General features: G+C 41.0%; 1 protein-coding gene across 1 annotated transcript in view; it reads right to left on the bottom strand.

Moving 5' to 3' along the window:
- LOC309620099 (uncharacterized protein) overlaps window positions 1–27,476 on the bottom strand; it is a 79,313-nt gene that overhangs the window by 11,362 nt on the left and 40,475 nt on the right. Inside the window, exon 6 of the mRNA XM_082376194.1 lies at window positions 11,924–12,096. Within this exon, the coding sequence (XP_082232320.1) occupies window positions 11,924–12,096 (173 nt within the window). The remainder of the gene's footprint in view (window positions 1–11,923; window positions 12,097–27,476) is intronic.

Below are 27,476 nucleotides of genomic sequence, written 5' to 3'. Positions count from 1 at the left end.
ATTGTTAATTTTGTTAGATGTAATAATGGCACAGTAGTTATTACATTACATATAACATATGTAATGTATTATAACTACATATAATATATATGATGATGTATTATAACGACTATGCCATATATATATATATATATGAGCTAAAAAAGATTGAAAGGCACTACTGCTAATGAGAAAAGAGAAGATGGAGGAAATGAGAAAAGAGAAGATGGGGAAAGAGGTTAGTTTAGGGAAAAAGGGATGAGAATTTTATTTTTATTTTTATTTATTTATATTTTTTAAGTCCTTTCTCTGCCAGTTGCTAGCTGTGTGACTCTGGGCAAGTTACTTAACCTCTCTGTGCTTCACTTTTTAATAACACTTTTTTTTTGATGCTATTTTTTTTAAAAATTTATTTATTTTTGGCTGTGCTGGGTCTTCGTTGCCGCGCGGGCTTTCTCTAGTTGCAGTGAGCAGGGCTGCTCTTTGTTGTGGTGCGCGGGCTTCTCATTGCGGTGCCGCGGAGCACGGGCTCTAGGCGCACGGGCTTCAGTAGTTGCAGCACACGGGCTCAGTAGTTGTGGCACGCGGGCTTAGTTGCTCCGCGGCATGTGGGATCTTCCCAGACCAGGGCTCGAACCCGCGTCCCCTGCATTGGCAGGCGGATTCTTAACCACTGCGCCACCAGGGAAGTCCCGGGATGAGAATTTTAAACATGAAGTTCAGGAAGACAGCCAAAGAACCAGGTATAGATGTGCAGCAGGAGCTTAAAAATGCACACTTGAAGCTCAGAAGAAATGTCAGAGCTGGAGAGAGATTTGGGAGTCGTTCATATAGATGCGTCTAAGGAGTGAAACCTTGGGATTCGATTAATTTCACTGGGAAAGAAGAAAGGGCCCAGTCCAAACCCTAGAGAATACTTAGATCACAGTGAGGTGTGTAGTGGAGGTGGAAGAGCAAAAGGAAGACTCAACACCAACAAAACAAAACGAGGAACAAGGAAGGGGTCAGAAAAGCATGAGAAAACCCCAGGTAGTTCAATCTCATGGAGACTAAACAAGGAAAGGATTTCAAGGAAATGGTGGTCAACGGTGTTAAATCCTCGAACAAGACTGAGGAGGATCAGGCCTCAGCAAGTAGACTAGCCCTTACCTTACATTCCTGCTATCCATCCAAATGAATCTCAAGCTGACAGTGACCTCGCTAATAATAGTGAGCCTCTAAGAAACCGTCTTAATCATCAGCCTCCATCTGTTCCTTCATTCATTCCTTCCCTCACGCACCCACTCGTCCAGCTACTCATTTAATCAGCATTACTGAGTTCCTGCTCCAGGCCAAACCCCTGCCGCGTTCTGCAGATACTGAAACAAATACAGTATCTGCCCTCCAGCTTAACGAGGAAGACAGACCTGGAAAAATAATGACCACATAGTGCTAACATATCAGCATCGACTTACTGAACGTATATTCTGGGCCAGGCACTCTGGGAGGCACTAGATATACAAACACAAACAAGAGGTTCCTGCCTCCGGGGCTCAGAAAAACAGCTGGGAAGGCAGACGGAATTAGAATAAGTTGCAATACGGACTAGAAATACGAGGAATGTACAGATTATGCGAGAGCGCAGAGCAGAAAATGAAGCTTGTAAGGCAGTCTGTGAAATAGGGACTATTCATATGTCCATTTCACACACAAGGAAACTGAGGTACAGGGAAGTGGGGTGACAGCTGTGAGTGGCAGAGCCAGGGTTCAAGTGTGGGTCTGTGAGACTCAGGAGTTCAGGTTACCCACTCTGTCATCCTGCCTGAGGGCCTCTTCCAATACCCCCATTCCCTTTCCACTGTGCCACGCTGGTCACACCTCCAAGGGCACAGAGCAGGTGATCAATGAGTGTCTGCTGAATGAATAAGTGAACTATGCAACCTCACAGGGCTGTTGGGAAGGTTCACTGAGATAAGCACTAGGTCATCTGAGGTCACGTGAGGAGTCACAGTGTAGGGTGGCAGGTGAGGATATAAAGACCCCACACCCAGAGGCTCTCTGCTGGGTGGGCCACTACTACCAAAAAGAGCAGCCAGGTAACCAGTGTGTCTGGATAGCTAGTGATAGGCATCGGGGAGCTTTGAGACTGGGGGGCAGGACCTCAGTCACAGGGACAGGGACGGAAAGGGGCAAGGGCTAGGCACAGTCACAGCCCTGGAGGGCTCATGCTCTGAATGCAGGGGCTCAGGGACCCAGATCTAGTTCCCCAAACTAGGCCAGCAGCACAGAGAGGCGACAGCCTGCCAGGCTGACCTGGTCCCTAGTCCGCCAAGCCACTAGAAAGCCCTCTGATGGTGAAGGAGGAGGAAAAAGAGGGGAAATAGAAGGGGGAGGAGGCAGAGAAGGACAAAGAAGAGGAGGGTAGAGGAGGGGGAAAGGAGAATAATGGCAGCTGACGTTTACCCAGTGCTGAGGTGGGCCAGGGGCTGGGCTGAGAGCTTTACAGACAGTCAGGTAACCCTCCCAACCATCCCGTGAGGCAGAAGCTAACATTTAACTCTCCATTTCATAGACAAGGCATTAAGTAACCTACTTGACGTTACAAAGCCAGGATTTGAACTCCGGCAGCTTGACCCCCAGGCAGGGTTCTAATCCATTGAACTTTCCTGGGTCTTACGGTCTTACTGAGATGGGCTAAGCTTGCTAGGGGCAAGGGGCTCTGCCCGCCTCTTCCTGCACCTATCCGAGCCCTGCCGGCAGGTAGCAGTGGCCCTGGCTGATGATGTACATGTGACTAGTCAGCACAGCAGAGAATTAAGAATCTGCTCCAAATATTTCTTTTGAGTTGCAGAGAGAAGGTGCTGGGGTGGGGAGCGGAAATGCTTCCATCTCCTCCTGTGAACTCCTGAGGTTGCCAATCCCTTGATCTGTAACAATGAAGATGTTAACAAGGCCTTGCACCAGGGTCATGCCCTGTAGTTTACAAAGCCTTTCACGTACATTACTTAACGTGTCACTTTGGAGAAAACAATTGGAAAAAAAAAAAAAAAAAGCTGGTTCTTGATCCTGGAAACTTTCCCCAAAAGATTGTGTATTCCTCTCCACTTCAATCCACATATATTTCCCAGATGTCTCTGGTCTTCCTGGAATTTCTATTAAGAATTTCAGCGATCCCAACAAGAATCTTCAGACATCACAGTTTCTACTAACATATGGAGCCCGGATCTCCTGGTGTCAAATTAATTTCGCTTTCTACCCCAGCTGGGGCCAATGCTTCCACAGGAATAGTAGAGGGGAAACAGGCCCCGCAGGAGCTGAGGCGTCATTCCTGGTTTCTGTTCCATTAGCCCCCAATTCAATTCCCCCACTCTACTCAGATCCCCACAGCTAGACTCACTTATCCTTACAACTAGAGGCTCAAGCCCAACCCAGTTCCCAGACCAACCCATTCACAGGCATAGGAGCCAATGCCTGGCCTTAGCCCTGAGGCTGGGGCATTAGGAATAGGCTGCTTTCCTGGATCTGGTACCCCCAGGACAGCTGCCTGAGAAGCCGTGATGCTCCCGGACCCGAACTCTCCCCAAGCCCCCCTCTTACACTGACACAGTCTTAACAACTAGCCTCTTGCCTCGATTCCTATCCCCAAGTCCTACGTGTTGTCCTACCAACTATCTCAGCCCCCTTTAGAACTAGTGCCCTGGCAGATGAGAATATCTTACTTGTCTCTTCCCACAACACGTGGCACAGAGGATGGTCCTCAATGCATGCTTGCTGGGTGGATGAGCCCTTTCCCCCTGCCTTGGTCTTGCCCACCCTTTTCTCTGGAGCTGGAACCTTGGCCCACTGATGGGTCTGGCCACTAAGGAGGGGCCTTCTAGATGATGATTGCCCAATTGGCTGAAGATACAAGCGATACTCACATACCCACTCTTTAACTGTGTGATTTTGAGCAGGTTACTGAACCTCTCGGTGTCTCGGTTTCCTCATTCGTAAAGTGGGGAAAGAGCATTGCTACCTAATGGGACTGGTGTGAAGATCAGAAGATTAAAGCTATGTTAAATGCTTGGTACAGCGTCCATCCATATAAGTATCTGCTCCTGCCATTGCTATTACTGTTGAGTTAGTTACTGTGGACCCCTCAATGTTGACCATTTCCCAGAATGTCACTGCGGCCCCCGAGCCTGCTACCTTGCTCCGCACCCACTTGCCTGCCTCTGCCTGTACCAAGGCCACTTCCCCAAGCATGTGTTCTGGCCCAGTGTCTGTATCCAGCACCAGGGCTCGATTCCCTCTCCCCCACTGCCTGGCCTGCTTCTGCCATTAAGCCCATCATTCCAGACGCACAAGCCTTAGCAGGATGAACACCATCTTTCTAACAACCAAAGTTCGGGTAAGCAGACCGTTCTCTCGGGGCCGGGCCATCCCTAGGGTGAGCAGAGGTGGGAGAAAGCACCAGTGTGGTCCGGAGAAGCAGCGGGCTTAGAGGAGTAAAGCAGCAGCACAAAAAGCTGGGCCACGTCCCTGGGAGCTAGGTGTGGCTGGACAACCCTCTGCAGGCCGGAAAGACCACTCCCCCTGACGGCAGAGCCATCCTGGGGAGCGTCTGTCAAAAAGCAGGAAGGCAGCGGGGCTATTGCTTCGTGGGGGGCAGGGGTCCTGCCAGTGCAGCTCCTGACATAATCAGAAGAGAATCCTAGCATCTCAGGGACTCAGGGTCACCCTCTAACAGAGGACAGTGGCCCAGCAAGATCACTTCTTTGCTGCTCAGAGCCCTGGAGGCTCTGCAGACCTGCTGACGTGGGCAACGTCTGACACGGGGGTGCCCTCAGAACTCGTTTAGCCCCCTGCCTTTCTCCTACAGGTAAGGACACTGAGGGCTTGTTTTGCCCTCTGCCTGGCTCTTCAGATGCAGTTGGCCTATTCACATGCCATCCCATGAGCAGCTTCAAAACTAGCCTCAAGGAATGGCTCGTCTTGGCAACTGGACCCAAGCACTTCATGCTGGCCTGTGACCCACAGCGTCGCTCTTATCCTCACTGCTGTGTTCCACGTCTTCCCCATCTACCACCTTAATGCCTGGTCCATCTGGTCCCTCAGCCTGAGCAATACACTTGGACTTCCTCTAGCTTGTGGACCTGGGCTGCACCTCAGGGCTTTTCACTGACTGCGCTGCTCCAGGCAGTGTCTGCACAGAGACCCTCTCCTTCAGCCCCAGCCAGACTGGTCCCCTCCTCTGCCTCTCCTCACGTGCACGCAGCTTCCGGGTCATGGGATTCGGGCACTGGGGCCCAGAAAAGCAATAATAATAGCAACACAAGCTCCTTGGCAGCAGGTGAGATGTTTTTAACTTTTAAAATAAAGAACAGAATCCTAGTACAAATCTCAGTTTCAGCTCTGCCTAGCTACACGATCCTGAGCAAGTTATTCAACCTCTCCAAACATCAGTTTCTTTATCCATAAAATGGAAACTAAATGGGATACCGTACCTAAGTGCCTGGCAGTAGGAAGAGCTCACTAAATTCTAACTAACATTAGGAGTAGTAACAGATGATGTAACAACCTTTACATCTTCGCCATCCGTCAAGCTGGTGCCCCAGGGCAGTTGCTCAGTAAGTGCTGAGTGAAAGATGTTTCCTGACCTGACCATCCCAACCACCAGGTGAGGCAGGTAGAGGAGACCCTGGCCTCTCCAGGGGATGGAGAGCTGAGGCTGGGTGGCTAAGCGACTTGTCCCAAGTCAGAGTTAGTAAGCAGGAGAGCCTAGACTGGGAGCTTCTGTTTCCTGACTCCCAGAAAGGAATGTAGAGATTACCTAGCATATCCTATCATCTGAGAATGTGAAAACTGAGGCCAGAGAGACCAAGGACGTTTCACAAGACCAAAGAGCTAGTCAGCTGGGGAGTAGAGCCCAGGTCTCCTGACTGCCAGCTTACTGATCTACCAACAACATAACAGCTTACCTTGCAAAAATCACCTCACTGTTCCTAGTTCAGCAAACTTGGTCATCCTAGGCTCCAGGCTACCGCAGCTTTCTAAGGAAACACCCAAGTGGTAAGTGCAGAGGCCTCCTGCAATGACAGGTCCGCCCTCAGAGGACCAGATTCATTCTTCACAGAGGGTACACTTCCCATGTGATTTGAAAAAACGTGTCAACGCGAAGCTCAGTGGCAATCAAGAGTGCACCAACAGTCACAAGCTCGGTGGTATGGAGTACCATGTTTGAAGTGGACCCTACAGCATTTCTGGAATGTCAAGCATGAGCTCTGAGAAACACCCTGCTTGGCAGGTCCTTCTAAAGCAACAAAGACAGTTAAATGAGCCCCAAGTAGCACAGGATATTATTGTTTACATGCGACCCTTATCCCAGGGCTGTGGGAAATGGAGCCAAATTCCACAAGCTCTTTTCTCGCGAGAGATGCTTGGCAAAACAGAGAAGGCCAGCAATGCTTCTTGGTCTGCTGTTCCTTCTTGAAGTCAGCTTCATTTGAAAACAAAAAATGATGTCCTCAGAATTTAAGCTCCAACCCTGGGGAGATGTATTAGGTTGTTCCACTTGGAATTAATCTGAGGATGCAAAAGTCAAACGAGCATCATGTTTGCCTCAAATGAAGAACACATGAGGAGGGGGCAGAGGTGAATAACTCATTCATCAATGTAACAAAAAAGGGATATCCACTACTCTTTGAAAGGTTTCAAAATTCGAAGGGTTTCAGCTGAAACACGAGGGGATGTTTTCTGTAGAAGAAAGTCAACACCTTGTATTCTAATAGCACTTTTTTTCCCCTTGAAAATATCACCAAACACATCTGTTACACACTTCCTTGTAGTTGGGCCACGGTGAGTGCAGAAGCCTGTGATTGATGGAAGAGGCCTGTCTCCGGGCTCATGGCATGCCCTGACCAAGTACACAAATCAGGAGTACCTTGCCCTACATCCTCAAGCACAGGCAAGCTAATGCAGGCATCCACAGGCTCAGTAAATGCCATGCTTCTTGGTTCCCTCTGCTTCCGATATAAATAGCCATAGCAAATCTTAGACAAGTGGTCTGTCTTAGTTAGCACACTTGCTTGGGTCTTGGCAGTAAAGGAGAGAGGCCTTTGGAAAGCACCATCTTTGTGGACAATCTCTAAAAATGATAACATTTTGCAGTTGGTTTTACTCTTACTGCATTCACCTGCCACTTACTGCAGGCCAGGTTCTGGGCTAGGTGTTAGAGAAGAAGAGAAGAATAAAGGAGGAAACAATCAATTCTGTCTTATGGAGGAGGGATTGGGCTCGATATTTTTTGAGCTGGTCACGTAGAACATGAACAGAGCTTTGACAGACATGGGGATGGGGATGGAGTACTAATGAGAGAAGATGTAAGAAGGAAAGAAGCTGGCTAATGGCTCATGCACTCATTTGCTTAAACAGTTGGAATCATTGGATTGTAAATGGTTGGGGCTGTCTTCTCAAAGTGAATGAGTATATTCATGGAACACACACTTGTTATTAATAGGACACAATGCCTTTTTGCAAAAGACTACATGGAGTAGAAAGCAATGGACTCCCATAACTATGTTAGCATTCATTTATCAGATTTCTGAAGCTTCTAATCAACAGGAATTTGGTCTTGTCTAATTGGGTTTTAATAGCTCAGACAAAATTAAGAGCTAGAGGAATTTGATATGGCTTGTTTTTCATTCAAACTTTCTATAATCCTCATCTCTTTGGAAGCTATAAATTATAACTTACCCTCATAAGATTATAAACAAAGCCCATAAGTACAGGAAAAAAAAATTAATCAGATATTTTTAGTTTTATTAGATAACAAATATTGCAACCACAGTCCTATGTCTGGTCAATAATGCCACAGGAAACGTCATTCATTACTTTCTAGCCTACTGGTGAGACATTTTATGAAAATAAAAATCGTCTCCTATACTGTTAGAACATACATCTGTAAAGGTACATTTTACATCTACACCATGGATGGTAATATTATGTCTATGTCATTAACTGGGGAAGCACCCAAAGCTGAGGATCAATTATTCTTCATTGTTTGAAATTCTCGAAGGTCTTCTAGGGTTCAGAAGGAATCTCTCATTGTTAAGTTCCAATGTCCTGAAATATATACCTAAAGAATTCTAGGTATTTTCATTGTTTTAAATAAAAAGAGGTATTTATCCCAGTTCTTAGTAAACTTGCAAAATTACAAACTGGCCAGAACCCAACCCAGGACACATCACAGAATCCAGAGATGAATGGTTCTATAAAAGTAGCATAAAAGCAGGGAGGAAACCTCTAGGAAAACAAAGGGTGGATGGGTCAGGGAGCTGAGTTGGGTAGGACTTGGGGCGGGGGGTGGAGGGTGGGAAGGCAGCCTGCAAAAGAAGGACAGGAACAATGGACAGAGGTTAAGGTGGGAAACTTTTTTTTAATGTGCTCCTTTTTCTCTCCTTATCTTTGCCCTGAGAAGACCATTTTCTGCCCCTTTGCCACCGGAAGGCATGTAAGCCATAGACCTGTACCCACCAGGGGTGGCAGGGTAACTTCAGGGTGGAGTTCAGGGCTGGCTGGAATGATGGGTCCTAGGTAACATGTGCATATAGACTGGCTGTCCCTTAAGAGTTCTTCCCTACCTGCATCCATACAACAGTAACCCTGAAAGCTCCAGGAGTACAGCTGGGAGAGGCTTCTCTTGAAAGAAAGGAATGCCGAGGCCCAGTCACCATTTGTAACACTAGAGGTTTTCTCCCCGGAGGCATATCTTCCCTATCAGACTCACTGAGGGGCACCAGCCAAGGCTTAAGGTTTAGTTTCTCCTCAGAGTTACATATTACAACCCAAGATAGCCAACAACTCTAGTGGAATAGAATCTCACTAGGAAAAACAGCCAATGGGTATTCCCTGGAAAGTATGGTGGGACAATTGAGAACAGCAGGTGAAACTGGGAGGGGTTGTACCACTTGTACTAATACCAAGTGAGTGCAAGGGGCCTATGGCAAAAAGGACTGAAGCAGCTGAAGGAATGTAGCCCCTATGCATTCTCAAAGCTGACCTGCCAAGACTACCTTCTGTGACAGAATCCCACATTAAGGACAAATTGGCGAGAGTAAAATCAAAATGGGGCAGCATAGTTTCTTCTCCAGATATGGCTGAGTAAACTCCTCTTGATCCTGATCCTCCTGTAGAGAGCAACTATATACTCTGGGAAAAATATAAAGAAACCACAACATGAAGAGACTGGAGGATGAACAGAAGCAGGTATATTCTGAAGGGGAGTTGACACAAGGTGAGTTGCCCATTTTTACAGCTTTTAGACTGAGGGCAAACTAAAACTGCTAAGTGGCTAGGACACCAAGAATAAGACACCAACAGTAAATTAACAATCTTGCTGGTATGAAGAACTATAGGACAGAGTTCAGGACCACAACCATTGGAAAGTAAGGGGCGAATCCTGGAAAGAAGAGAGCCAGAGACAGAGGGAGCTCCAATTTCTGTCTATAGACCCTCCCAATCTCAGCTGACTCCTGAATCACACATAAGTGGGAAAGGATTTAGCTAAAGATCAAAGCCCTGAACTAAGATTTCAACTATCGCCAAGAAGCAAAGTTTAGAGTTTAAAATCTAACCACATCAACTGTCCACCAAAACAATAAAATCAATATTTTTTGAAGGAATAAATCAGGATCCAGAGTATCCATAAGATAACACTGAAAATAACCAGGCTACAATCCAACATTATTCAACATATAAAGAACCAGGAAATTGTGATCCATCTGCAAGTGCTAAAACAATCAACAGAAAACAAACCTGAAATGACCCAGATGCTGGAATTAGCAAAAAAGAATTTTAAAGTGATTATTATAACTATGCTCAAGGGAGTAAGAGAAAATATGCTCACAATGAATGAAAAGATAGAAAATCACATCAGAGAAATAGGAACCATTAAAAAAAAAGAGAACCAAATAAAAGTTCCAAAATTGGAAAAATATAATACCTGAAAAAAAATTTAAAAACATCACAGGATGGGCTTAACAACAGAATGGAAATGGAAGAGGCAAAGTTTCAGTAATCTTAAGATAGAACAATAGAAATATCCAATCTTAAGAACAGAGAGAAAAATATTTCAGGCAACAAAAACACGAACAGAGCCTCTAGCACATATGGAACAATATCCAAAGGTCTAACATACATGGAATTACAGTTCTAGAGGGAGAGGTGGGGGAGAATGAGGTAGAAAAAAATAATGAATGTGTAATGGCTTGTTTCCCCCAATTTAGAGAAAGACATAACTTTCAAGATTCAAGAAGCTCAGCAAACCCCAAGAAGGTAGAAAAGAAAACTCTGGGAATATCACAGTCAAACCACTGAAAACCAAACATAATTAGAAAATCATAAAAGCAGCCAGAGAAAAACAATGCTTTATATACAGAGGGGGAAAAGTTTCAAATATGGGTGACATCTGAAACAATGGAGGCCAGAAAAGAGCACTGTCTTTAAAGTGATGGAAAAAAAGCCAACCCAGAATTCTATACTCAGCAAATATATTCTTCAAGAATAAAGGAAAAACAAAGACATTTTCAGATAAAACAAAAGTAAAAAAAAAAAAAAAAAAATCTTTGCCAGCAGACCTGAACTACAAGAAGTACTAAAGGTGTAGGAGAACAGCTCCACAACATGGTGCCCCAGTGACGCTTTTGGCTCTATATGGACCACTTAGTCAAGGCGTGACCACAATCTAACCTGGGTCTTGGAAGAACACTCTGCAATTCCTCCTGGAGCAAAGGAAATAAGCAGCCTGGTGAGGATCTATCACAGGGCTGTTCTCATCCATCTCCCTAATGCCAGTTGACCACAGGACTTTCCACCATGTCCCACCCCCTCCTTAGGGTACAGCTAGCTGCATGCTATAAAAATATCTACTGTTGTTTAAAGTTGACTCCTCAATGGCAGAGGAATCCATTGTTCATGCCACCTGTCACCTGGCCCCTCTGGTTCAGTATCATCCTGTGGGACTAGAGATATGGGGTACTAGTGCCATACTGATCTTGCTCTTGTTGCCTAAGTAATAAACTGAATCCATTTGGACTTGTTGTCTCTTTACCAGCTGAATCTATGTAAGTGTGACAAGCCAACTGAGCAGCTGCCTAGATACTACTTGACCTCTTGACAAAAGGAAGTTCTTTATCAGACTGAAGGGAAATTAACCAAATGGAAATGAGTTACTCCTTTAAAAAATGGAAGTGGCAAATATCTTGCTAAATACTGAAAGCTATTTGTGTTCCTCTTAATTTCTTAAAATACATATGACTATTTAAAGCAAAAATGATGATGTTGTCTCATAGGCTCTATATGCAGATGTAATACATATGACAACTACAGAATAAAGGACAGAGAAGGGCTAAATTGACCTCTAATGTTGGAAGGTTTCTATATTTTATATAAAGTATTATAATATTATCTTTACTTAGACTGTGAAAAGTTAGAGATATATGTAGTAATCTGGAGTGCACACTCTAAAAATTACTATAAAGAGGACTATCTAAAAAGCCAGTAACTTTTTTCCTTCTATTTATTTATTTATTTAAAATTTTTATTTTATATTGGAGTATAGTTGATTTACAATGCTGTGTTAGTTTCAGGTGTACTGCAAAGTGATTCAGTTATACATAAACATGTATCTATTCTTTTTCAAATTCTTTCCCCATTTAGGTTATTACAGAATATTGAGCAGAGTTTCCTGTGCTATACAGTAGGTTCTTGTTGGTTATCTATTTTAAATATAGCAGTGTGTACATGTCAATTCCAAACTCCCAATCTATCCTTCCCCCGAACCCCTCCCCGCCTGGTAACCATAAGTTCATTCTCTAAGTCAGTGAGTCTGTTTCTGTTTTGTAACTAAGTTCATTTGTATCATTTTTTTTAAGATTCCACATATAAGTGATACCATATGATATTTGCCTTTCTCTGTCTGACTTACTTCACTTAGTATGATAATCTCCAGATCCACCCATGTTGCTGCAAATGGCATTATTTCCTTCTTCTTAATGGCTGAGTAATAGTCCATTGTATACATGTACCACATCTTCTTTATCCATTCATCTGTCGATGGACATTTAGGTTGCTTCCATGTCTTGGCTATTGTAAACAGTGCTGCAATGAACATAGGGGTACATGTATCTTTTCAAATTATGCTTTTCTCCAGATATATACCCAGGAGTGGAATTGCAGGATCATATGGTAGCTCTATCTTTAGTTTTTTAAGGAATCTCCACACACTGTTCTCCATAGTGGCTGCACCAATTTACATTCCCACCAACAGTGCAGGAGGGTTCCCTTTTCTCCACACCCTCTCCAGCATTTGTTATTTGTAGACTTTTTAATGATGGTCATTCTGACCAGTGTGAGGTGATACCTCATTGTAGTTTAGATTTGCATTTCTCTAATAATTAGAGATGTTGAGCATTTTTTCCATGCGCCTGTTGGCCATCTGTATGTCTTTTTTGGAGAAATGTCTATTTAGGTCTTCTGCCAATTTTTTTGATTGGGTTGTTTGTTCTTCTGATATTGAGCCGCATGAGCTGTTTGTAAATTTCGGAGATTAATCCCTTGTTGGTCACATCATTTGCAAATAAATCTATGGGCTGTCTTTTCATTTTGTTTATGGTTTCCTTTGCTGTGCAAAAGCTTTTGAGCTTAATTAGGTCCCATTTGTTTATTTTTGTTTTATTTCCAATACTCTAGGGGACAGATCAAAAAAGATTTTGCTGTGATTTATGTCAAAGAGTGTCCTGCCTATGTTTTCCTCTAAGAGTTGTACAGTATTCGATCTTACATTTAGGTCTTTAATCCATTTTGAGTTTACTTTTGTGCATGGTGTTTAAGACTGTTCTAATTTCATTTTTTTACATGTAGCTGTTCAGTTTTCCCAGCACCACTTACTGAAGAGACCATCTTTTTCTCCATTGTATATTCTTGCCTCCTTTGTCATAGATTAATTGACCATAGGTGTGTGAGTTTATTTCTGGGCTTTCTATGCTGTTCCATTGATCTATATTTCTGTTTTTGTGCCAGTACCACACTGTTTTGATGACTGTCGCTTTGTAGTATAGTCTGAAGTCAGGAAGCCTGATTCCTCCTGCTCCATTTTTCTTTCTCAAGATCGTAAAAAGCCAGAAACTCTTATGTCATGCAGAATATTTGGAGTAAAATGTTTAAAAATAAAGTAACTTTGTTTGCCCTAAACTTGAAATAAGCTAACATTAAACTCCCTTGTCCTATTTTGGTTGATAAAAGTGATAAATGACTTAAACATTTTTTAAAGGCAATGAATAAGTGAACATGGGAATACTTAATATTGTAAAGGTGTCAGTGACCCCCCAGATTAATGTGTAATTCAATGCTATTCCAATTAAAAATCTAGCGTGGCTTTTTAAACTTTTCTTTGAAATAATTATAGACTTGCAGGAGGCTGCAATATAGTTCTTGGAGTCCACTGACTGTTTCCCCCAGTTTTCCTCAGTAGTGACACCTTGTATGATTGTAGTAAAATACAGTTAACTAGACCACAGAGCTATTCAGTTGTTACCAGTTTTCATATGTGCTCACATGTGTGAGAGGTTCTATGCAATTTAATCACATGTGCAGACTCATGCAATCATAATCATAATTAAGATAAAAGATCGTTGCCTCACCACAGAGGTACTCATTGATGCTGCTCCTTTATACCCCTCATCCCTGACCCTGTCCCTTGGCAACCACTAATCTATCCTCCATCTGTATATTCTGTCATTTCAAGAAGCTTACACAATTGGAATCATACAGTATTGACCTTCTGAGCTTGGGTTTCTTCACTAACCATCAAGTCCTCAGTATCAATCAAGGATTTTGTGTATATCAGTAAGTCATTTTTTTTATTGCTGAGTAGTATCCCATGGTATGGATGTACCATGGTTTGTTTATTCATCACCCACTGAAGGGCATTTGGGTTGTTTCCAGTTTGGGGTTATTACAAATAAAGCTACTATGAATATCTGCATACACATTTTTACATGAGCATGAGTTTTCATTTATCTGGGATAAATACCCAAGTACAATTGCCAGGTTATATAGTACTTACATATTTAGTTTTATAAGAAATTGTCATACTTTTTTTCTAGAGTGACTATCATTTTACATTCCCACAAGCAATATATGAGAATTCTAGTTTCTCTATATCCTCATCAGCATTTAGTGTTATCACTATTTTTTATTATAGCCATACTAATAGGTAGGTAGTGATATCTCATTATGGTTTTTTTTAATGAGTGAATATATAATATGATATGATATAATATAATGTAATATAACATAATATAATATAATAGGAACCTGGCATGAGCAAATGGTAAGAGTGCGTTATCTCATTATGGTTTTAATTTGCATTCCCTGACACCTAACAATGTTTAATGTATTTTCATGTGCTTATCTGCCATCTGTGTATCCTCTTCAGTGAAATGTCTCTTCATATATTTTGCCCATTTTCTAATTGGATTATTTGTTTTATTCCTGTTGAGTTCTGAGAGGTCTTTATATATCCTAGATTCTAGTCCTCTGTTGGATATGTAGTTTGCAAATATTTTCTCCCAGTCTGTAGCTTGTCTTTTGTTTTCTTAGCATTGTTTTTCACAGAGCAAGAGTTTTAAATTTTGTTTTGTTTTAACTTTTTAAGTTTAATTTTGATGGGTTACAATTTATAAATATTTCCTTTTATGGATCATGGTTTTGGTATCAAGTCTCAGAATTTTTCACCAAATCCCAGATCTGTACATTCTTTTCCTCTAAAAGTTTAATATTTTACGTTTAAATCTGTGAATCATTTTGATCCAGTTTGGTTTAAAACACACTCTGAATAAAATGGTCAAAGGACAAGAAGAGACAATTTACTTCTTCACAGGAAGAACCAGAACTACTAAACAAGTATGGGAAATTCAGTCTCACTAGTAACCAAAGAATGCAAAATTGCAACAATAACAAAACATATTTTAAACTAATTAAATTAGTAAAAATTTAAGCAATTTGTTCTGTAAAATTCCCCACACTCTGGGTTTGGTTGATTACATTCTTATGGTGTTTTAAAATGTAGGTTTTATTATTATTCAGGTATAGCTAGGCCAACAGATCAGGAGACAACTGCCATTGAAAAGATAGTTTGTTACTCACAGTTCCCAAGAAGGGGACATGGCACACCACACAGGGCCACACAGGGAACCACCAAGGTCAGCCAGCAGGCAAAAGAAGTGAGGGGAAAGTATGGGCAAAAACCTTTACTGTGGTTTTCCAAGAGATGGATGGGAGAAACAGGTCAAGCAAGAAGGGCAGCTTTAGGATTGGATAGTTTGAGTAATTTTGGCAGGCTCTGGGCTATAGGGGTGGTCCTTAGTTGTCTAGCGCCTGGCTCTGGGATGATTTAGGGCATAGAGATAGTGTCCTGGACTGTGGAAGCCTGAGAAAAGGAGGAGGATGGGGTATGGACTCAAGATTAGTTGGTTTGCATATCAAAGATGTGCTGTAGGTAAGTTGTTTATCCCAGATTAGCTAATTCTGGTAGGGACAGTCCTGCCCTGGGTCCACAAGGGTCCACAATATCAAAGCATCATAAATATAGAAAATAAAAAACATGAGATACACATGGTGTTGTGGAGGTGGGAGTTTTGGTAATGGAGTGACTAGTATATGTCTTTGCAGTTACTGCATCATGAGTTTTCCCAAAGACAATAAATACAGAACTGAATATCCTCCCATAGTGGTCCATTTGTAGGATTTACTGATCCCAATGTACCAAAAGACAGTGTTTTTAAAGGAAAAGAAAGCCAACCAACAACAGTAGTTGGGCAGACTACAGGAATCTCAGGCCAAGCATACCAAAAGTGAGCTTTCCTCAATTTCCCAAAAGTCTCCAAAGTACCATCTGCTTCTGGCCCAGTCTCCTGACTAGAGAGATTCTGGATTAAGCCCTGAACTGCATGGTATTGAAGCTCCCACCATCAGACTATCAGATTTAACAATGACTGTCCCTTCCCTATATTCTGGCTTTCCAGTTCTTACATATTCTCCTTCTTATGGAAATTCCTAGTTGCAGGACACTTGCTACATGCCAGGCAATGAGAGAGGCTGGGTATAAACATCAACTTATTTAAGAGATATTGAGAAATAGACTCAAGCATATATGGAAATTTAGTATAAAACTGGCATCCCAAATCATCAATCTCAGTGATGAAGATGGCATTTCAAGTCACTTTTTAAATAAACGGTGCAGGGACAATTGGAAAACTATAAAATAAGATCCATACCTCACACCATACATGAGAATAAAGTTAAAAAAAAAAGGGGGGGGAATCTAAATGTAAAAAATGAAACCATACAAGTACTAGAAGAAAACATGTGTAAATTCCTCTTTATCTATGATGCAGGGAAAGGCTTTATAACTATGACTAAAACTCCAGTGAAAACAAAAGACTGACAAATTGGACTGCATAAAAGCAAATAATCTTTGCACAACAGAAAGCACTAAAAATGAATTAAAAGGAAAATTGATAAACTGGGAGAAAATATTTGTAGCATATATCACAAAAGGCTAGTTTCCTAAAATACGAAAAATATTCAACAATTGAGGGACAAAGGACCAAAAACCTGGCAGTAAAAGGGGGTGTGGCATGAATAGATAATTCACAAATATATATCCCTTAACATATGAAAAGATGTTTCAACTCACTCAAAATTAGAGAAATGCACATTAAAACAACACCAAGGTACCATTTCTCACCTATCAGATTGATGAAAATTTAAAAGTATGAGAACAATTTTATTTGTGAGACTGCAGAGAAACAGGCACTTTCAACCATTGCTGATGGGAATGCGCATTGGTCCAATTCTCATGGAGGAGAATTTGCCAATAGCTAACAAACAAAACTAACATGCATCTACCTTTTGACCCAGCAATCCTACTTCTAAGAATTATCCATGAAGCTACACCTCTGACAATACAAAAATACATACATACCAGGTTTTTTATTGCAGCATTGTTTGTTATTTCAAAATGTTGAAAAAACCCTAATGCCCATACATAGAAGAATGACTGAATAAGCTATGCTATGTCCACACAGTGGAGTTCCAATGCAGCTGTAATAAAAGAATAAGAAGGATTTCTATGAACTGAAATTGAGTGATTTCCAGAATAAGTGAGGAAAAGCAAATTGTAAAAGAGTTTCTATAGTATGTTATCCTTCATGTAGGAAAGTATGGGATATAAGAAAATTTACAGGTATCTGCTCATTTGCACAAAAAGAAATACAGAAATGGTAAACCAGAAGTGAATGAGCTTGCTTACCTATGGGGGGTAGGCAGGAACAGGGTGAAAATCAGGGAGGTGAGAACACTATATATTAGGGTTGATCAAATATGTGAATGTATTTTAGATAATGAGTGTCAGCTTTCTCACTGCTGGAGGGAGGAGTTAAAAAATAAGGGAAGGATATTGAGCTGCATGAGCTGTTTGTATATTTTGGAGATTAATCCCTTGTCGGTTGCTTCGTTTGCAAATATTTTCTCCCATTCTGAGGGTTGTCTTTTCATTTTGTTTATGGTTTCCTTTGCTGTGCAAAAGCTTTTAGGTTTAATTAGGTCCCGTTTGTTTATTTTTATTCTTATTTTCATTACTCTAGGAGATGGGTCAAAAAGGATCCTGCTGTGATTTATGTCATAGAGTGTTCTGCCTATGTTTTCCTCTAAGAGTTTTATAGTGTCCGGTCTTACATTTAGGTCTTTAATCCATTTTGAGTTTATTTTTGTGTATGGTGTTAGGGAGTGTTCTAATTTCATTCTTTTACACGTAGCTGTCCAGTGTTCCCAGCACCACTTACTGAAGAGACTGTCTCTTCTCCACTGTATATTCTTGCCTCCTCTGTCATAGATTAGGTGACCATAGGTGTATGAGTTTATCTCTGGGCTTTCTATCCTGTTCCATTGATCTGTATTTCTGTTTTTGTGCCAGTAACATACTGTCTTGATTACTGTAGCTTTGTACTATAAATAACCCAATGAAAAAATGGGTGGATGACCTAAATAGACATTTCTCCAAAGAAGACATACAGATGGCCAACAAACACATGAAAAGATGTTCAACATCACTAATTATTAGAGGAATGCAAATCAAAACTACAATGAGGTATCACCTCACACCGGTCAGAATGGCTATCATCAAAAAATCTACAAACAATAAATGCTCGAGAGGATGTGGAAAAAAGAGAACCCTCCTACACTGTCAGTGGGAATGTAAATTGGTGCAGTCACTATGGAGAACAGTATGGAGGTTCCTCAAAAAACTAAAAATAGAACTACCATATGACCCAGCAATCCCACTCCTGGGCATATACCCAGAGAAAACCATAATTCACAAAGATCCATGCACCCCAATGTTCATTGCAGCACTATTTACAATAGCCAGGTCATGGAAGCAACCTAAATGTCCATTGACAGAGGAATGCATAAAGAAGATGTGGTACATATATACAATGGAATACTACTCAGCCATAAAAAGGAACAAAATAGTGCCATTTGCAGAGACGTGGATGGACCTAGAGACTGTCATACCGAGTGAAGTAACTCAGAAAGAGAAAAATAAATATTGTATAATATGGCTTATATCTGGAATCTAGAAAAGTGGTACAGATGAACTTATTTGCAAAGTAGAAATAGAGACACAGATGTAGAGAACAAACATATGGATACCAAGGGGGAAGGGCGGGGTGGGATGAATTGGGAGATTGGGATTGATATATATACACTACTATGTATAAAATAGATAACTAATGAGAACCTACTGTATAGCACAGGGAACTCTACTCAGTACTCTGTGGTGACCTATATGGGAAAAGAATCTAAAAAAGAGGGGATATATGTATACGTATAACTGACTCACTTTGCTGTACAGCAGAAACTAACACAACATTGTAAAGCAACTATACTCCAATAAAAATTTTAAAAAAAATAGGGAAGGAGAGAGGTTAGGATGAGCCCTGTGCTGTTAGGTTGGAATTAGAGATATCAGTGTGAACTCATAGTGTTTAAGAAAGAGGAGATGCAAAAATTAGTGGGCAAATGCATAATGATAAATAGGATATCTGCATAGTCTCAAAGTGTCTCTCCACAAGATTCTTATTAGTTACAAAGGGGAAAACAGTAACTTTAGGGTGGAGAAACCAGGCAGACACCCCCTTAACCAAATGATCAAAGTTAATATCACCAATACCATAGATATCATGAACCTCCAGATACGATGCACTGAGAAGGGCACCCATACTTCTGTGGTATTCTGGCCAGAAAAGCATAAACTCAATATAATCATAAGATAACATCAGACAAACCCAAATTGAAGAGCAATCTATGAAATAACTGATGAATACTTTTCAAAAGTGTCAAGGGCATGAAAGACAAAGAAAGACTGAGGAACTCTTCCCAGATTAGAGTGGGATCATGGATTAGATCCCCAAACAGAAAAAGGACTGGTGAAATTTGAATAAGGTCTGTAAGTTAGTTAATAATATTTTATTAATGTTAATTTCCTGGTTTTGAAGTTTTACTATGATTATATAAGGTGTTAACATTTGGTGAAGCTGGATGAAGTGAACTCTATGTACTATTTTTGGAAGTTTTTGGAAGTTTTTGGAAGTCTAAAATTATTTCAAAATAAAATCTTTTTTTAAGTTTCTGCCTGAACCAGCACCAAATTCATTAAGGGTTCCTCAGGTTATCTTTCACGTGGAAGGTCAAGAATTGGACTGCAGCTTGCAAGGTCTAAAGACCTCAAGACCTTGCTCCTTTAGGATCCCAAAGCAAGGTGGGTAAAAGAGGTAACTAATAACCAAGTGAGGGCAGGAGGCCCTTCTAGTTTCTGGATGAGAGTGAAAAGGAAGATTATATCCATGGGCAATTAATGAATCCTCTTTTTATGACTGAGGATAAATTACATAAAACACCCAAACTAATCTTAAGAATTAATTTTAAAAAGATAAGAGGGGCTTCAGTTATCCAATGTAACACAATTGGAACTGAAATTTAAGCACTCCAAGGAATTCCTTGGTGGTCCAGTGGTTAGGACTCCACGCTTTCACTGCCAAGGGCCCAGGTTTGATCCCTGGTCGGGGAACTAAGATCCCACAAGCCATGTGGTGTAGCCAAAAAAAAAAAAAAAATGAAATTTAAGCAATCCAATTTTCCAGTTAGACAAAGAAGTTCAAATTCTGACCCTCCTTTCTCAGCGGTAAGACTATATGCAGTGGCAAAAATTTGGGCAGAACGAAAAGGACCAAAAATAAAAATTAAAAAAAAAGGAAATTCTACACAAGAGCCCTAAGAGGAACAGAGAGGTTCCTTTCCTACTTAGCCCATTCCCCTCCCAGGAAGGGAAAGAACAAATGAGGAAAGAAGTGAGGTTTTGAAGCTGTTCATTGGTCTCTTATCTGTTGATCCCTTACTGACCATTCATTTCTTGTTACCGAAAAATCCCTTTCCCTTTAATTTTACAATCTGCCATCTTAAGTTCAGGATCCTTCATTTAACATCTAAAGCTCTCCATAGCATGGCCCTAACCTTTCTCTCCAGTCACATGTTTATTTCTGAGGCATAGAGCTTAGTGGTGAAGTGATGGATGTTAACTAAACTTATTCTGGTAATCATTTTGCAGTATATACATATATTGAATCACCATGTTGTACACCTTAAATCAATACAATGTTATATACCAATTATATCTCAGTAAAACTTGAAAAAGGAAGGAAGGAAGGAAGGAAAGGAGAGAGGGAGGGAGGAAAGGAAAAAAGAACTTAGGCTTTGGAGCCCAACAGACCTGGTCTGAATTCCTGTTCTGCCATCTCTTAGCTGGTGACCAAGTTACTTAATTGCTGTGAGCCTAAGTCTCCTGATTTGTACAGTAGGGATGATACTGTCTGTAACTAATGTGATTGCCGTGAGTGGCAATTAAACAAGAGAATGCATGCAAAGCACTTAACGTTACGCTTAGCACAAGGTAATGACTCAATACATGGAGACTACTACAAGTCCTAAATGGATCCTATGATTCTCACCTTGTTACTTTTACTCAAGCTGTTCTTGCCTCCTGGAATGCCTCTGCCTGTAGAAATTCTATCTGTTCTTTAAGGCCAGTCCCCAAAGCCACCTTCTCAGGAAGTCTTTCCTTTTGTTCCACCAGGACATATTCTATCCCTGCTTTGAATGTCCAGTTCATTTGCACTCCTCCCCTGGCACCTCCTTCACACTGATAAGTGTACCTGGGCACTGCTCAAGCCTGAGCCTGAACTGAGCAGGTGCTCCATGACGATTTACTAAATTAAATCCACATAATGCCCAAATGTTACATGATTTTCTAGAATTTTTAGTAAGAATTCCAAGTATCTGAGCAATAACTCGATTAATTCCAGATGCCAAGTTTCTGCTAACAACCTCAACTCAACATGACCAAGAACTGAATCGGGGTAAGAAAGCACAGAGCAGAGGATGGTGGGGAGGAACTCTGCTGACATTTGCTGCCAATGACAATGTTGGCCTCCAAGATGTGCATGTGTCATATATGTGTTTTGGGGGCCTGCTACTGTCATTTTCTGTCTGTCCAGATCCCTTTCTTTGGGGTTTGTTAACTATGGAGAGCTTGAAAAACAGTTCACAAGCAAACATATGCAAATGCTTTTTAGGTAGGTGGGAAAGATGATATTTGCCTATTGAAGGAATAAAGGAATAACTCTGACGCCCCTCTCAGCCCTGGTATCTCTTGCTCTGCCTGCCTCCAAACACCAGCAAGTAATGCCAAGGGAAAGAAAAGTGTGAAAAACACTCACCCAACTCTTCCCTGAAAGTTAAAGGTATCTGAGTCAATGCTGAGTTCTTAGGGTTTGGATGCCGACAGGTGCGCATTACCCATATGGCCTCAGTGGGCACTCGTCATACAGTCACAGATGAGCAAAAAGAACTGCCTCCCTGAAGAGGGAGGAAGAGAGATCTCCACCAGCTCTGTGGAGATGCACTGACAGATTCCAGACCAAACAAAGCTTTGTGGGTTATTTTCCCTTCTTATTCCTGACTTGGGAATGTTTACTGGCGTGCGAGTATATCACTCTCCATCGTTAATGACTCAGAGGGAGTTTTGAGGGCCATGGAAAACCAAGTAAATGGTCAATTCAAGTGGAGTCAAAGTAAGCAGGTTGCCTTTAATATTTTGTTAGTGAAATGAATAATGCTCAATTATCTTTGAGTCTTTCACAGTCAGACTTAACACGGGAAACATGGTCCACAGCAGTGCAATATATTGACACACATTAGGATGTCACAAAAATGGGACAGAACAGCTATTCTCTTGAATAGAAACAACCCTAGCTTCATGTTCCAGCCTCAAAATTCTCTCCCTCCCTCTCTTCTCCCTTCCTTCCTGGCATAGACATTTAATGAATACCTACCATATACAGAGCCCTGTGACAAGTACTACTGGAAATACAGAAATGAATAATGTTGTGTCCTCGGTAATTTGCAAGCTTAACAGGGAAGAAAAGACTGTAACAAAAGCAGAAATGAGCCACTTGAGGATCCCACAAAATAGCCCACAAACCTCAGACACTGGCTCCCTCCAAATAAACTCAATCCTGGAGATGTGGCCAAAGTAAGAGGAGTGTTGATGGATCTGAGAAATTAAAGGGAACTTTGTGAGAGGGTTCTGGGGGAGTCTGCCCATTTATATTTATTATAGGTACTGTCTTATTGGACTTATTTCAAAGAGAGTCTTTGTGGGGTAAACTTTCTGAGGCCCTGAATGCCTGACAATATTTCATTCTTACATTTAAATAATATTTAGCTGGGTATAATATTCTAGGTTCCAAGTTCTTTCCCCACAATACTTTGAAAATTAACACTCCCCTGTCTTCTTGTATTTTGAGTACTGAGACATCAGTATGATTTTGTTCCTTTGTAGATGATCTGCTTTTTCTTGCTAGGAAGTCTTCTCTTTGTCTTTTTTTTTTTAATAAATTTACTTATTTATTTATTTTTGGCTGTGTTGGGTCTTTGTTGCTGTGCGTGGGCTTTCTCTAGTTGCAGTGCGTGGGCTTATTGCGGTGGCTTCTCTTGTTGCGGAGCACAGGCTCTAGGCGCACAGGCTTCAGTAGTTGTGGTACGTGGGCTCAGTAGTTGTGGCTCGTGGGCTCTAGAGCGCAGGCTCAGCAGTTGTGGTGCTCGGGCTTAGTTGCTCTGCAGCATGTGGGATCTTCCTAGATGAGGGATTGAACCCATGTCCCCTGCACTGGCAGGCGGATTCTCAACCACTGCACCACCAGGGAAGTCCCTTCTCTCTGTCTTTGATATTTAAAAAAATTTACTAGTATGTATCTAGATATAGGTTTACCTTATATATCCTGTTTAGCAAACTCTGAATCTTTTCAAACTGAAGTCATCCATATTCCACTAAGACTGGGGAATTCTTGGTCTTTATTTCTTCAAATGCTTAACTCCTCTCCAGCTCTTTTTTCTCTCATTCTTGGGTTCTTATTAAACTGACGTGACACTTCTCTTTCCATCTTCTACATCTTCCGTGTTTCTGAAGGGTTATTTTTTTCGTATTTTTCAATTATTATTTTAGCTCATTAATGTATTCTTCATTTGTACCCATCTTGTTATTAACCTCCCCCCCACCATCAAGTTCTTTATTTCAACTCATATTTTTCATAGCTGATATTTCTAGATGATTCTTCTTTGTAACTGTTTATTTTTGCTTCATGTTACCAATACGCTCCCTTGGCTCTTCAATGATACACTAGTTTGTTTTCAATTATTGTTTTGACTAGTTTATTAAGTTTGCTTTGTCTGGTAAGGTCTGTTAAGTTTGTTGTCTTTCTTTTGGAATAGTTATGCTACTTAAGAGGATCAATGCCCAGTAACTCCTAAGGTTACCACAGCAGTTTTTTTTTTGATTGGGCAGACCACCTTTGTTATAAGTTTCAATCAGATTTCTCAGATTAATGTTAGTGACTCCACTCTCATTCTGTTAGGTTTAGGTTATACATTCATCCTTCCAGGGGTTTATTCACCCATCCAAAGAAACAATCTTTTCCACATCATGCTTAATACATTAAGGTTTCTGAGAAAATTCAGTAGAGGCAGAATTCATCTGAGGGGCTCTGCTTTTCACCTATGATAACCACTGACAGAAGTTTGGACTCTCTTTGGGCATGGCTACACTAAGTTAAAAAAGTGGGGTGAAAATAGCACTTTCCTGGGAATTAGTAGACCTAAGCTCCAACCACAATTCTGTCACATAATAGCTGTGTAATCTTGGACACATCACTTAACTCTCTAGGCTTCAATTTCTTCATTTGTAAAATTAGGGTTGAACTACATCATCTCTAAGGTCCCTTCAAACTGTACAAGTCTATCATTCAGTTTCATACGGATATACCATTCCAAAGAAACATCAGTATTTTATGTAGAGGAATCTACTGCTTTAGAAAAAAAAAAAGTACATAAATTTACTTTTGTAAAAAGACAACCAAAAAACAGTTCTTTTTATTCCAAACTATTGATCCAACACTCCACACCCACCTTGTGCCCTTAAACCTGTGTTTGGAAATGTTTGAATCATGTAAATATGAGAATTAGAAACACAATAATAATCAGTTGTGAAGCTATTTAAAAGAATTTTTTTTACTTTTTATACAATTTTACAGGTTACTTTCCATTTACAGTTATTACAAAATATTGGCTATATTGCCCGTGGTGTACAATACATCCTTGAGCCCATCTTACACCTAGTTTGTACCTCTCATTCCCCCATCCATTGCCTGTCTCCCCTCCCCACTGATAACTACTAGTTTGCTCTCTATATCTGTGACTCTGCTTCATTTTTGTTATATTCACTAGTTTGTTGTATTTTTTAGATTCCACATATAAGAGAGACCATACAGTTATTTGTCTTTCTCTAACTTATTTCACTTACCATAATACCCTCCAAGTCCATCCATGTTGTTGCAAATGGCAAAATTCTACTCTTTTTACGGCTGAGTAATATTCCATTGTATATATGTGCCACATCTTCTTTATCCATTCATCTGTTGATGGACGCTTAGGTTGCTTCCATGTCCTGGCTATTGTAAGTAATACTGCTATATACAGATGGCCAACAGGCACATAAAAAGATGCTCAACATCGTTAATCATCAGGGAAATGCAACTCAAAACCATGATGAGATATCACCTCACACCTGTCAGAATGGCTATTATCAAAAAGAACACAAATAACAAATGTTGGCAAGGATATGGAGAAAAAGGAACCCTCGTACATTGTTGGTGGGACTGTAAATTGGTGCAGCCACTGTGGAAAACAGTATGGAAGTCTCTCAAAAAAACTAAAAATAGAGTTACCATATGACTCCGCAATTCCACTCCTGGGTATTTATTCGAACAAAACAAAAACACTAATTTGAAAAGATACATGCACACCAATAAATTTACTTTTATGTGTAAACCATGCAACCTCCTATAGAATAATTGAGAAAAGAGGAAAGTCTATATGCAAAGAGTCCAATTTGCAGCTTACTCTGCAATAAAGCTCAGTTTCTAACCATTTCCTTTATTAATCTTACTCCTAGCTATAGACTACCTCAGGGCATTTTCACAGCTTTCACCAAACTGTTCCCATTTAGTTTTAGCTGCTAAATCTATAGACTCCAAGTGCTAAATACTAGATTAATAGGTCCTTACTAAGAGTTCCAATAGCTCAGCTAGCTCTTGTGCTCCCAGCTTAATCTCTCTTGTCTTCCCCAGTAATCAGCCTTTGCATAGTTCCCAAGTCTCAGCCCCTTTCTCCAGTTCCCATTATTTTTCTCTCCTTGAATCAGAGTTTGTGAGCTGCTTTTTATGCTAGAGGCACATGATGTCATTGTGTCTACCCCCAGCTGTTCTTAATTTTCTCTCAGCTCAGCTCTCTTGGAGGACTCTCAGCAGGCCCAAAGACACAAGCCCTCCCTTCCAGGGTGCAGATGAAAAGCTGGGGTGGAGGCGGGGAAAGGGCAATTCACCAACCCATAATGACTAATCCTAGCAAAATAAAGGGCAGGGCCCTTTTAAGAAACAGAGCACTCCAGGAGAGGGCGGAGCCAACTGAATAAACCCCAGACTCTGATGAGACAAGTGTGCTCCTGGACGCTGTCATAGCAACAGGAGTTCGCTATCCAAGATGTTGACCATCTCTCTACCTTAGGCAGTTCTCTTAAGACCTGAGAATCATGCTCTGAGCGCTGTCTTGAATCACCTGGCTCTAACTACCCACAGTGCCAGCCTCCTGCCTCCCACCAAGGACTGGCCTTCTCTGTTTAGAGAGTTAAAATGGATGGTAGGGAACTCTAGACAAATTTAGCTCTCTCCTCCACAGATGCCCAGTGTTTTGTGGTGTTGTAGAAAATGCCCTGATATACCAATTCACATGACTCGTAATTCTTATTGAATTTACGTCCCAGTATCCATAAGTGCTGCTTGAAAAATGATGATGTAATGATGCTTTACACAAAGGAATGAATCTCTGAGGTGGAAATTCTTACTATACAATGGCACCTGGCTAGAGCAGATAGGATAGTACCCATACTAGTAACTTTGAAATGAGTTTCCCACTGGGATAGTGGTAGAAATATTTTTCCCTCATTCTATTTAGACCAGCAGCCAGTTGAGAACAAATCCCTCCAGAGCAGGGCAATTTTGATGGAGGAGAGTAGAACACAGTGGAAACCCATGAGGCAGGACCTAATGGATGAGATAGCAGTGGTTCTCAGCCCTGACTACACGTTAGAATCTCTGGGGGGGAGGGAGGGTGTTAGTTTTTAAGTTTATCTTGAAATAATTTTAAAATTACAGAAAAGTTGTAAAAACAGCACAGACAGCTGCCACACACATTTCATTTAGCATTTCTCACGTCAAAATTTTACATAACCATAGTGCAGTTATCAAAACTAAGAAATTAACCTAGGTACAATACTATTAACTAAACTATAGATTTTATTTGGATTTCACTAGTTTTTCCAGTAATGTCCACTTTCTGTTCCAGGATCAAATTCAGGATACCATGTTGCATTTAGTTGTCATATCTCTTTAGCTTCCTCCAATGTATGACAGTTTATCAGTCCTTCCACATCTTTCATGATCTTGAAGAGCACTGAGCAGTTATTTTGTATAATGTGCCTCACAAATCTTTCCACTAACGTCCTTTTTCTGTTCCAGGATTGAATCCAGAATATTATGCTGCATTTAGTCATCCTATCTTCCTAGTTGCCTCCAATTTATGGCAATTTCTCAATGTTTCCTTGTGTTTCACGACCTTCACAATTTTAAAGATCGCCACGTACTTTGTAGAATGTCCCCCAGTTCGGGTTTGTCTGATGTTTTCTCATGATTAAATTGAGATTATGTATCTTGGGAAAGGATAGCACAGAAGTGAAGTACCTTTCTCAT

Source organism: Balaenoptera borealis (genome assembly GCF_965194805.1).
Source record: "Balaenoptera borealis genome assembly, chromosome: X".
Classification (NCBI taxonomy): Eukaryota; Metazoa; Chordata; class Mammalia; order Artiodactyla; family Balaenopteridae; genus Balaenoptera; species Balaenoptera borealis.
This window is presented reverse-complemented; position numbering and strand designations above follow the sequence as displayed.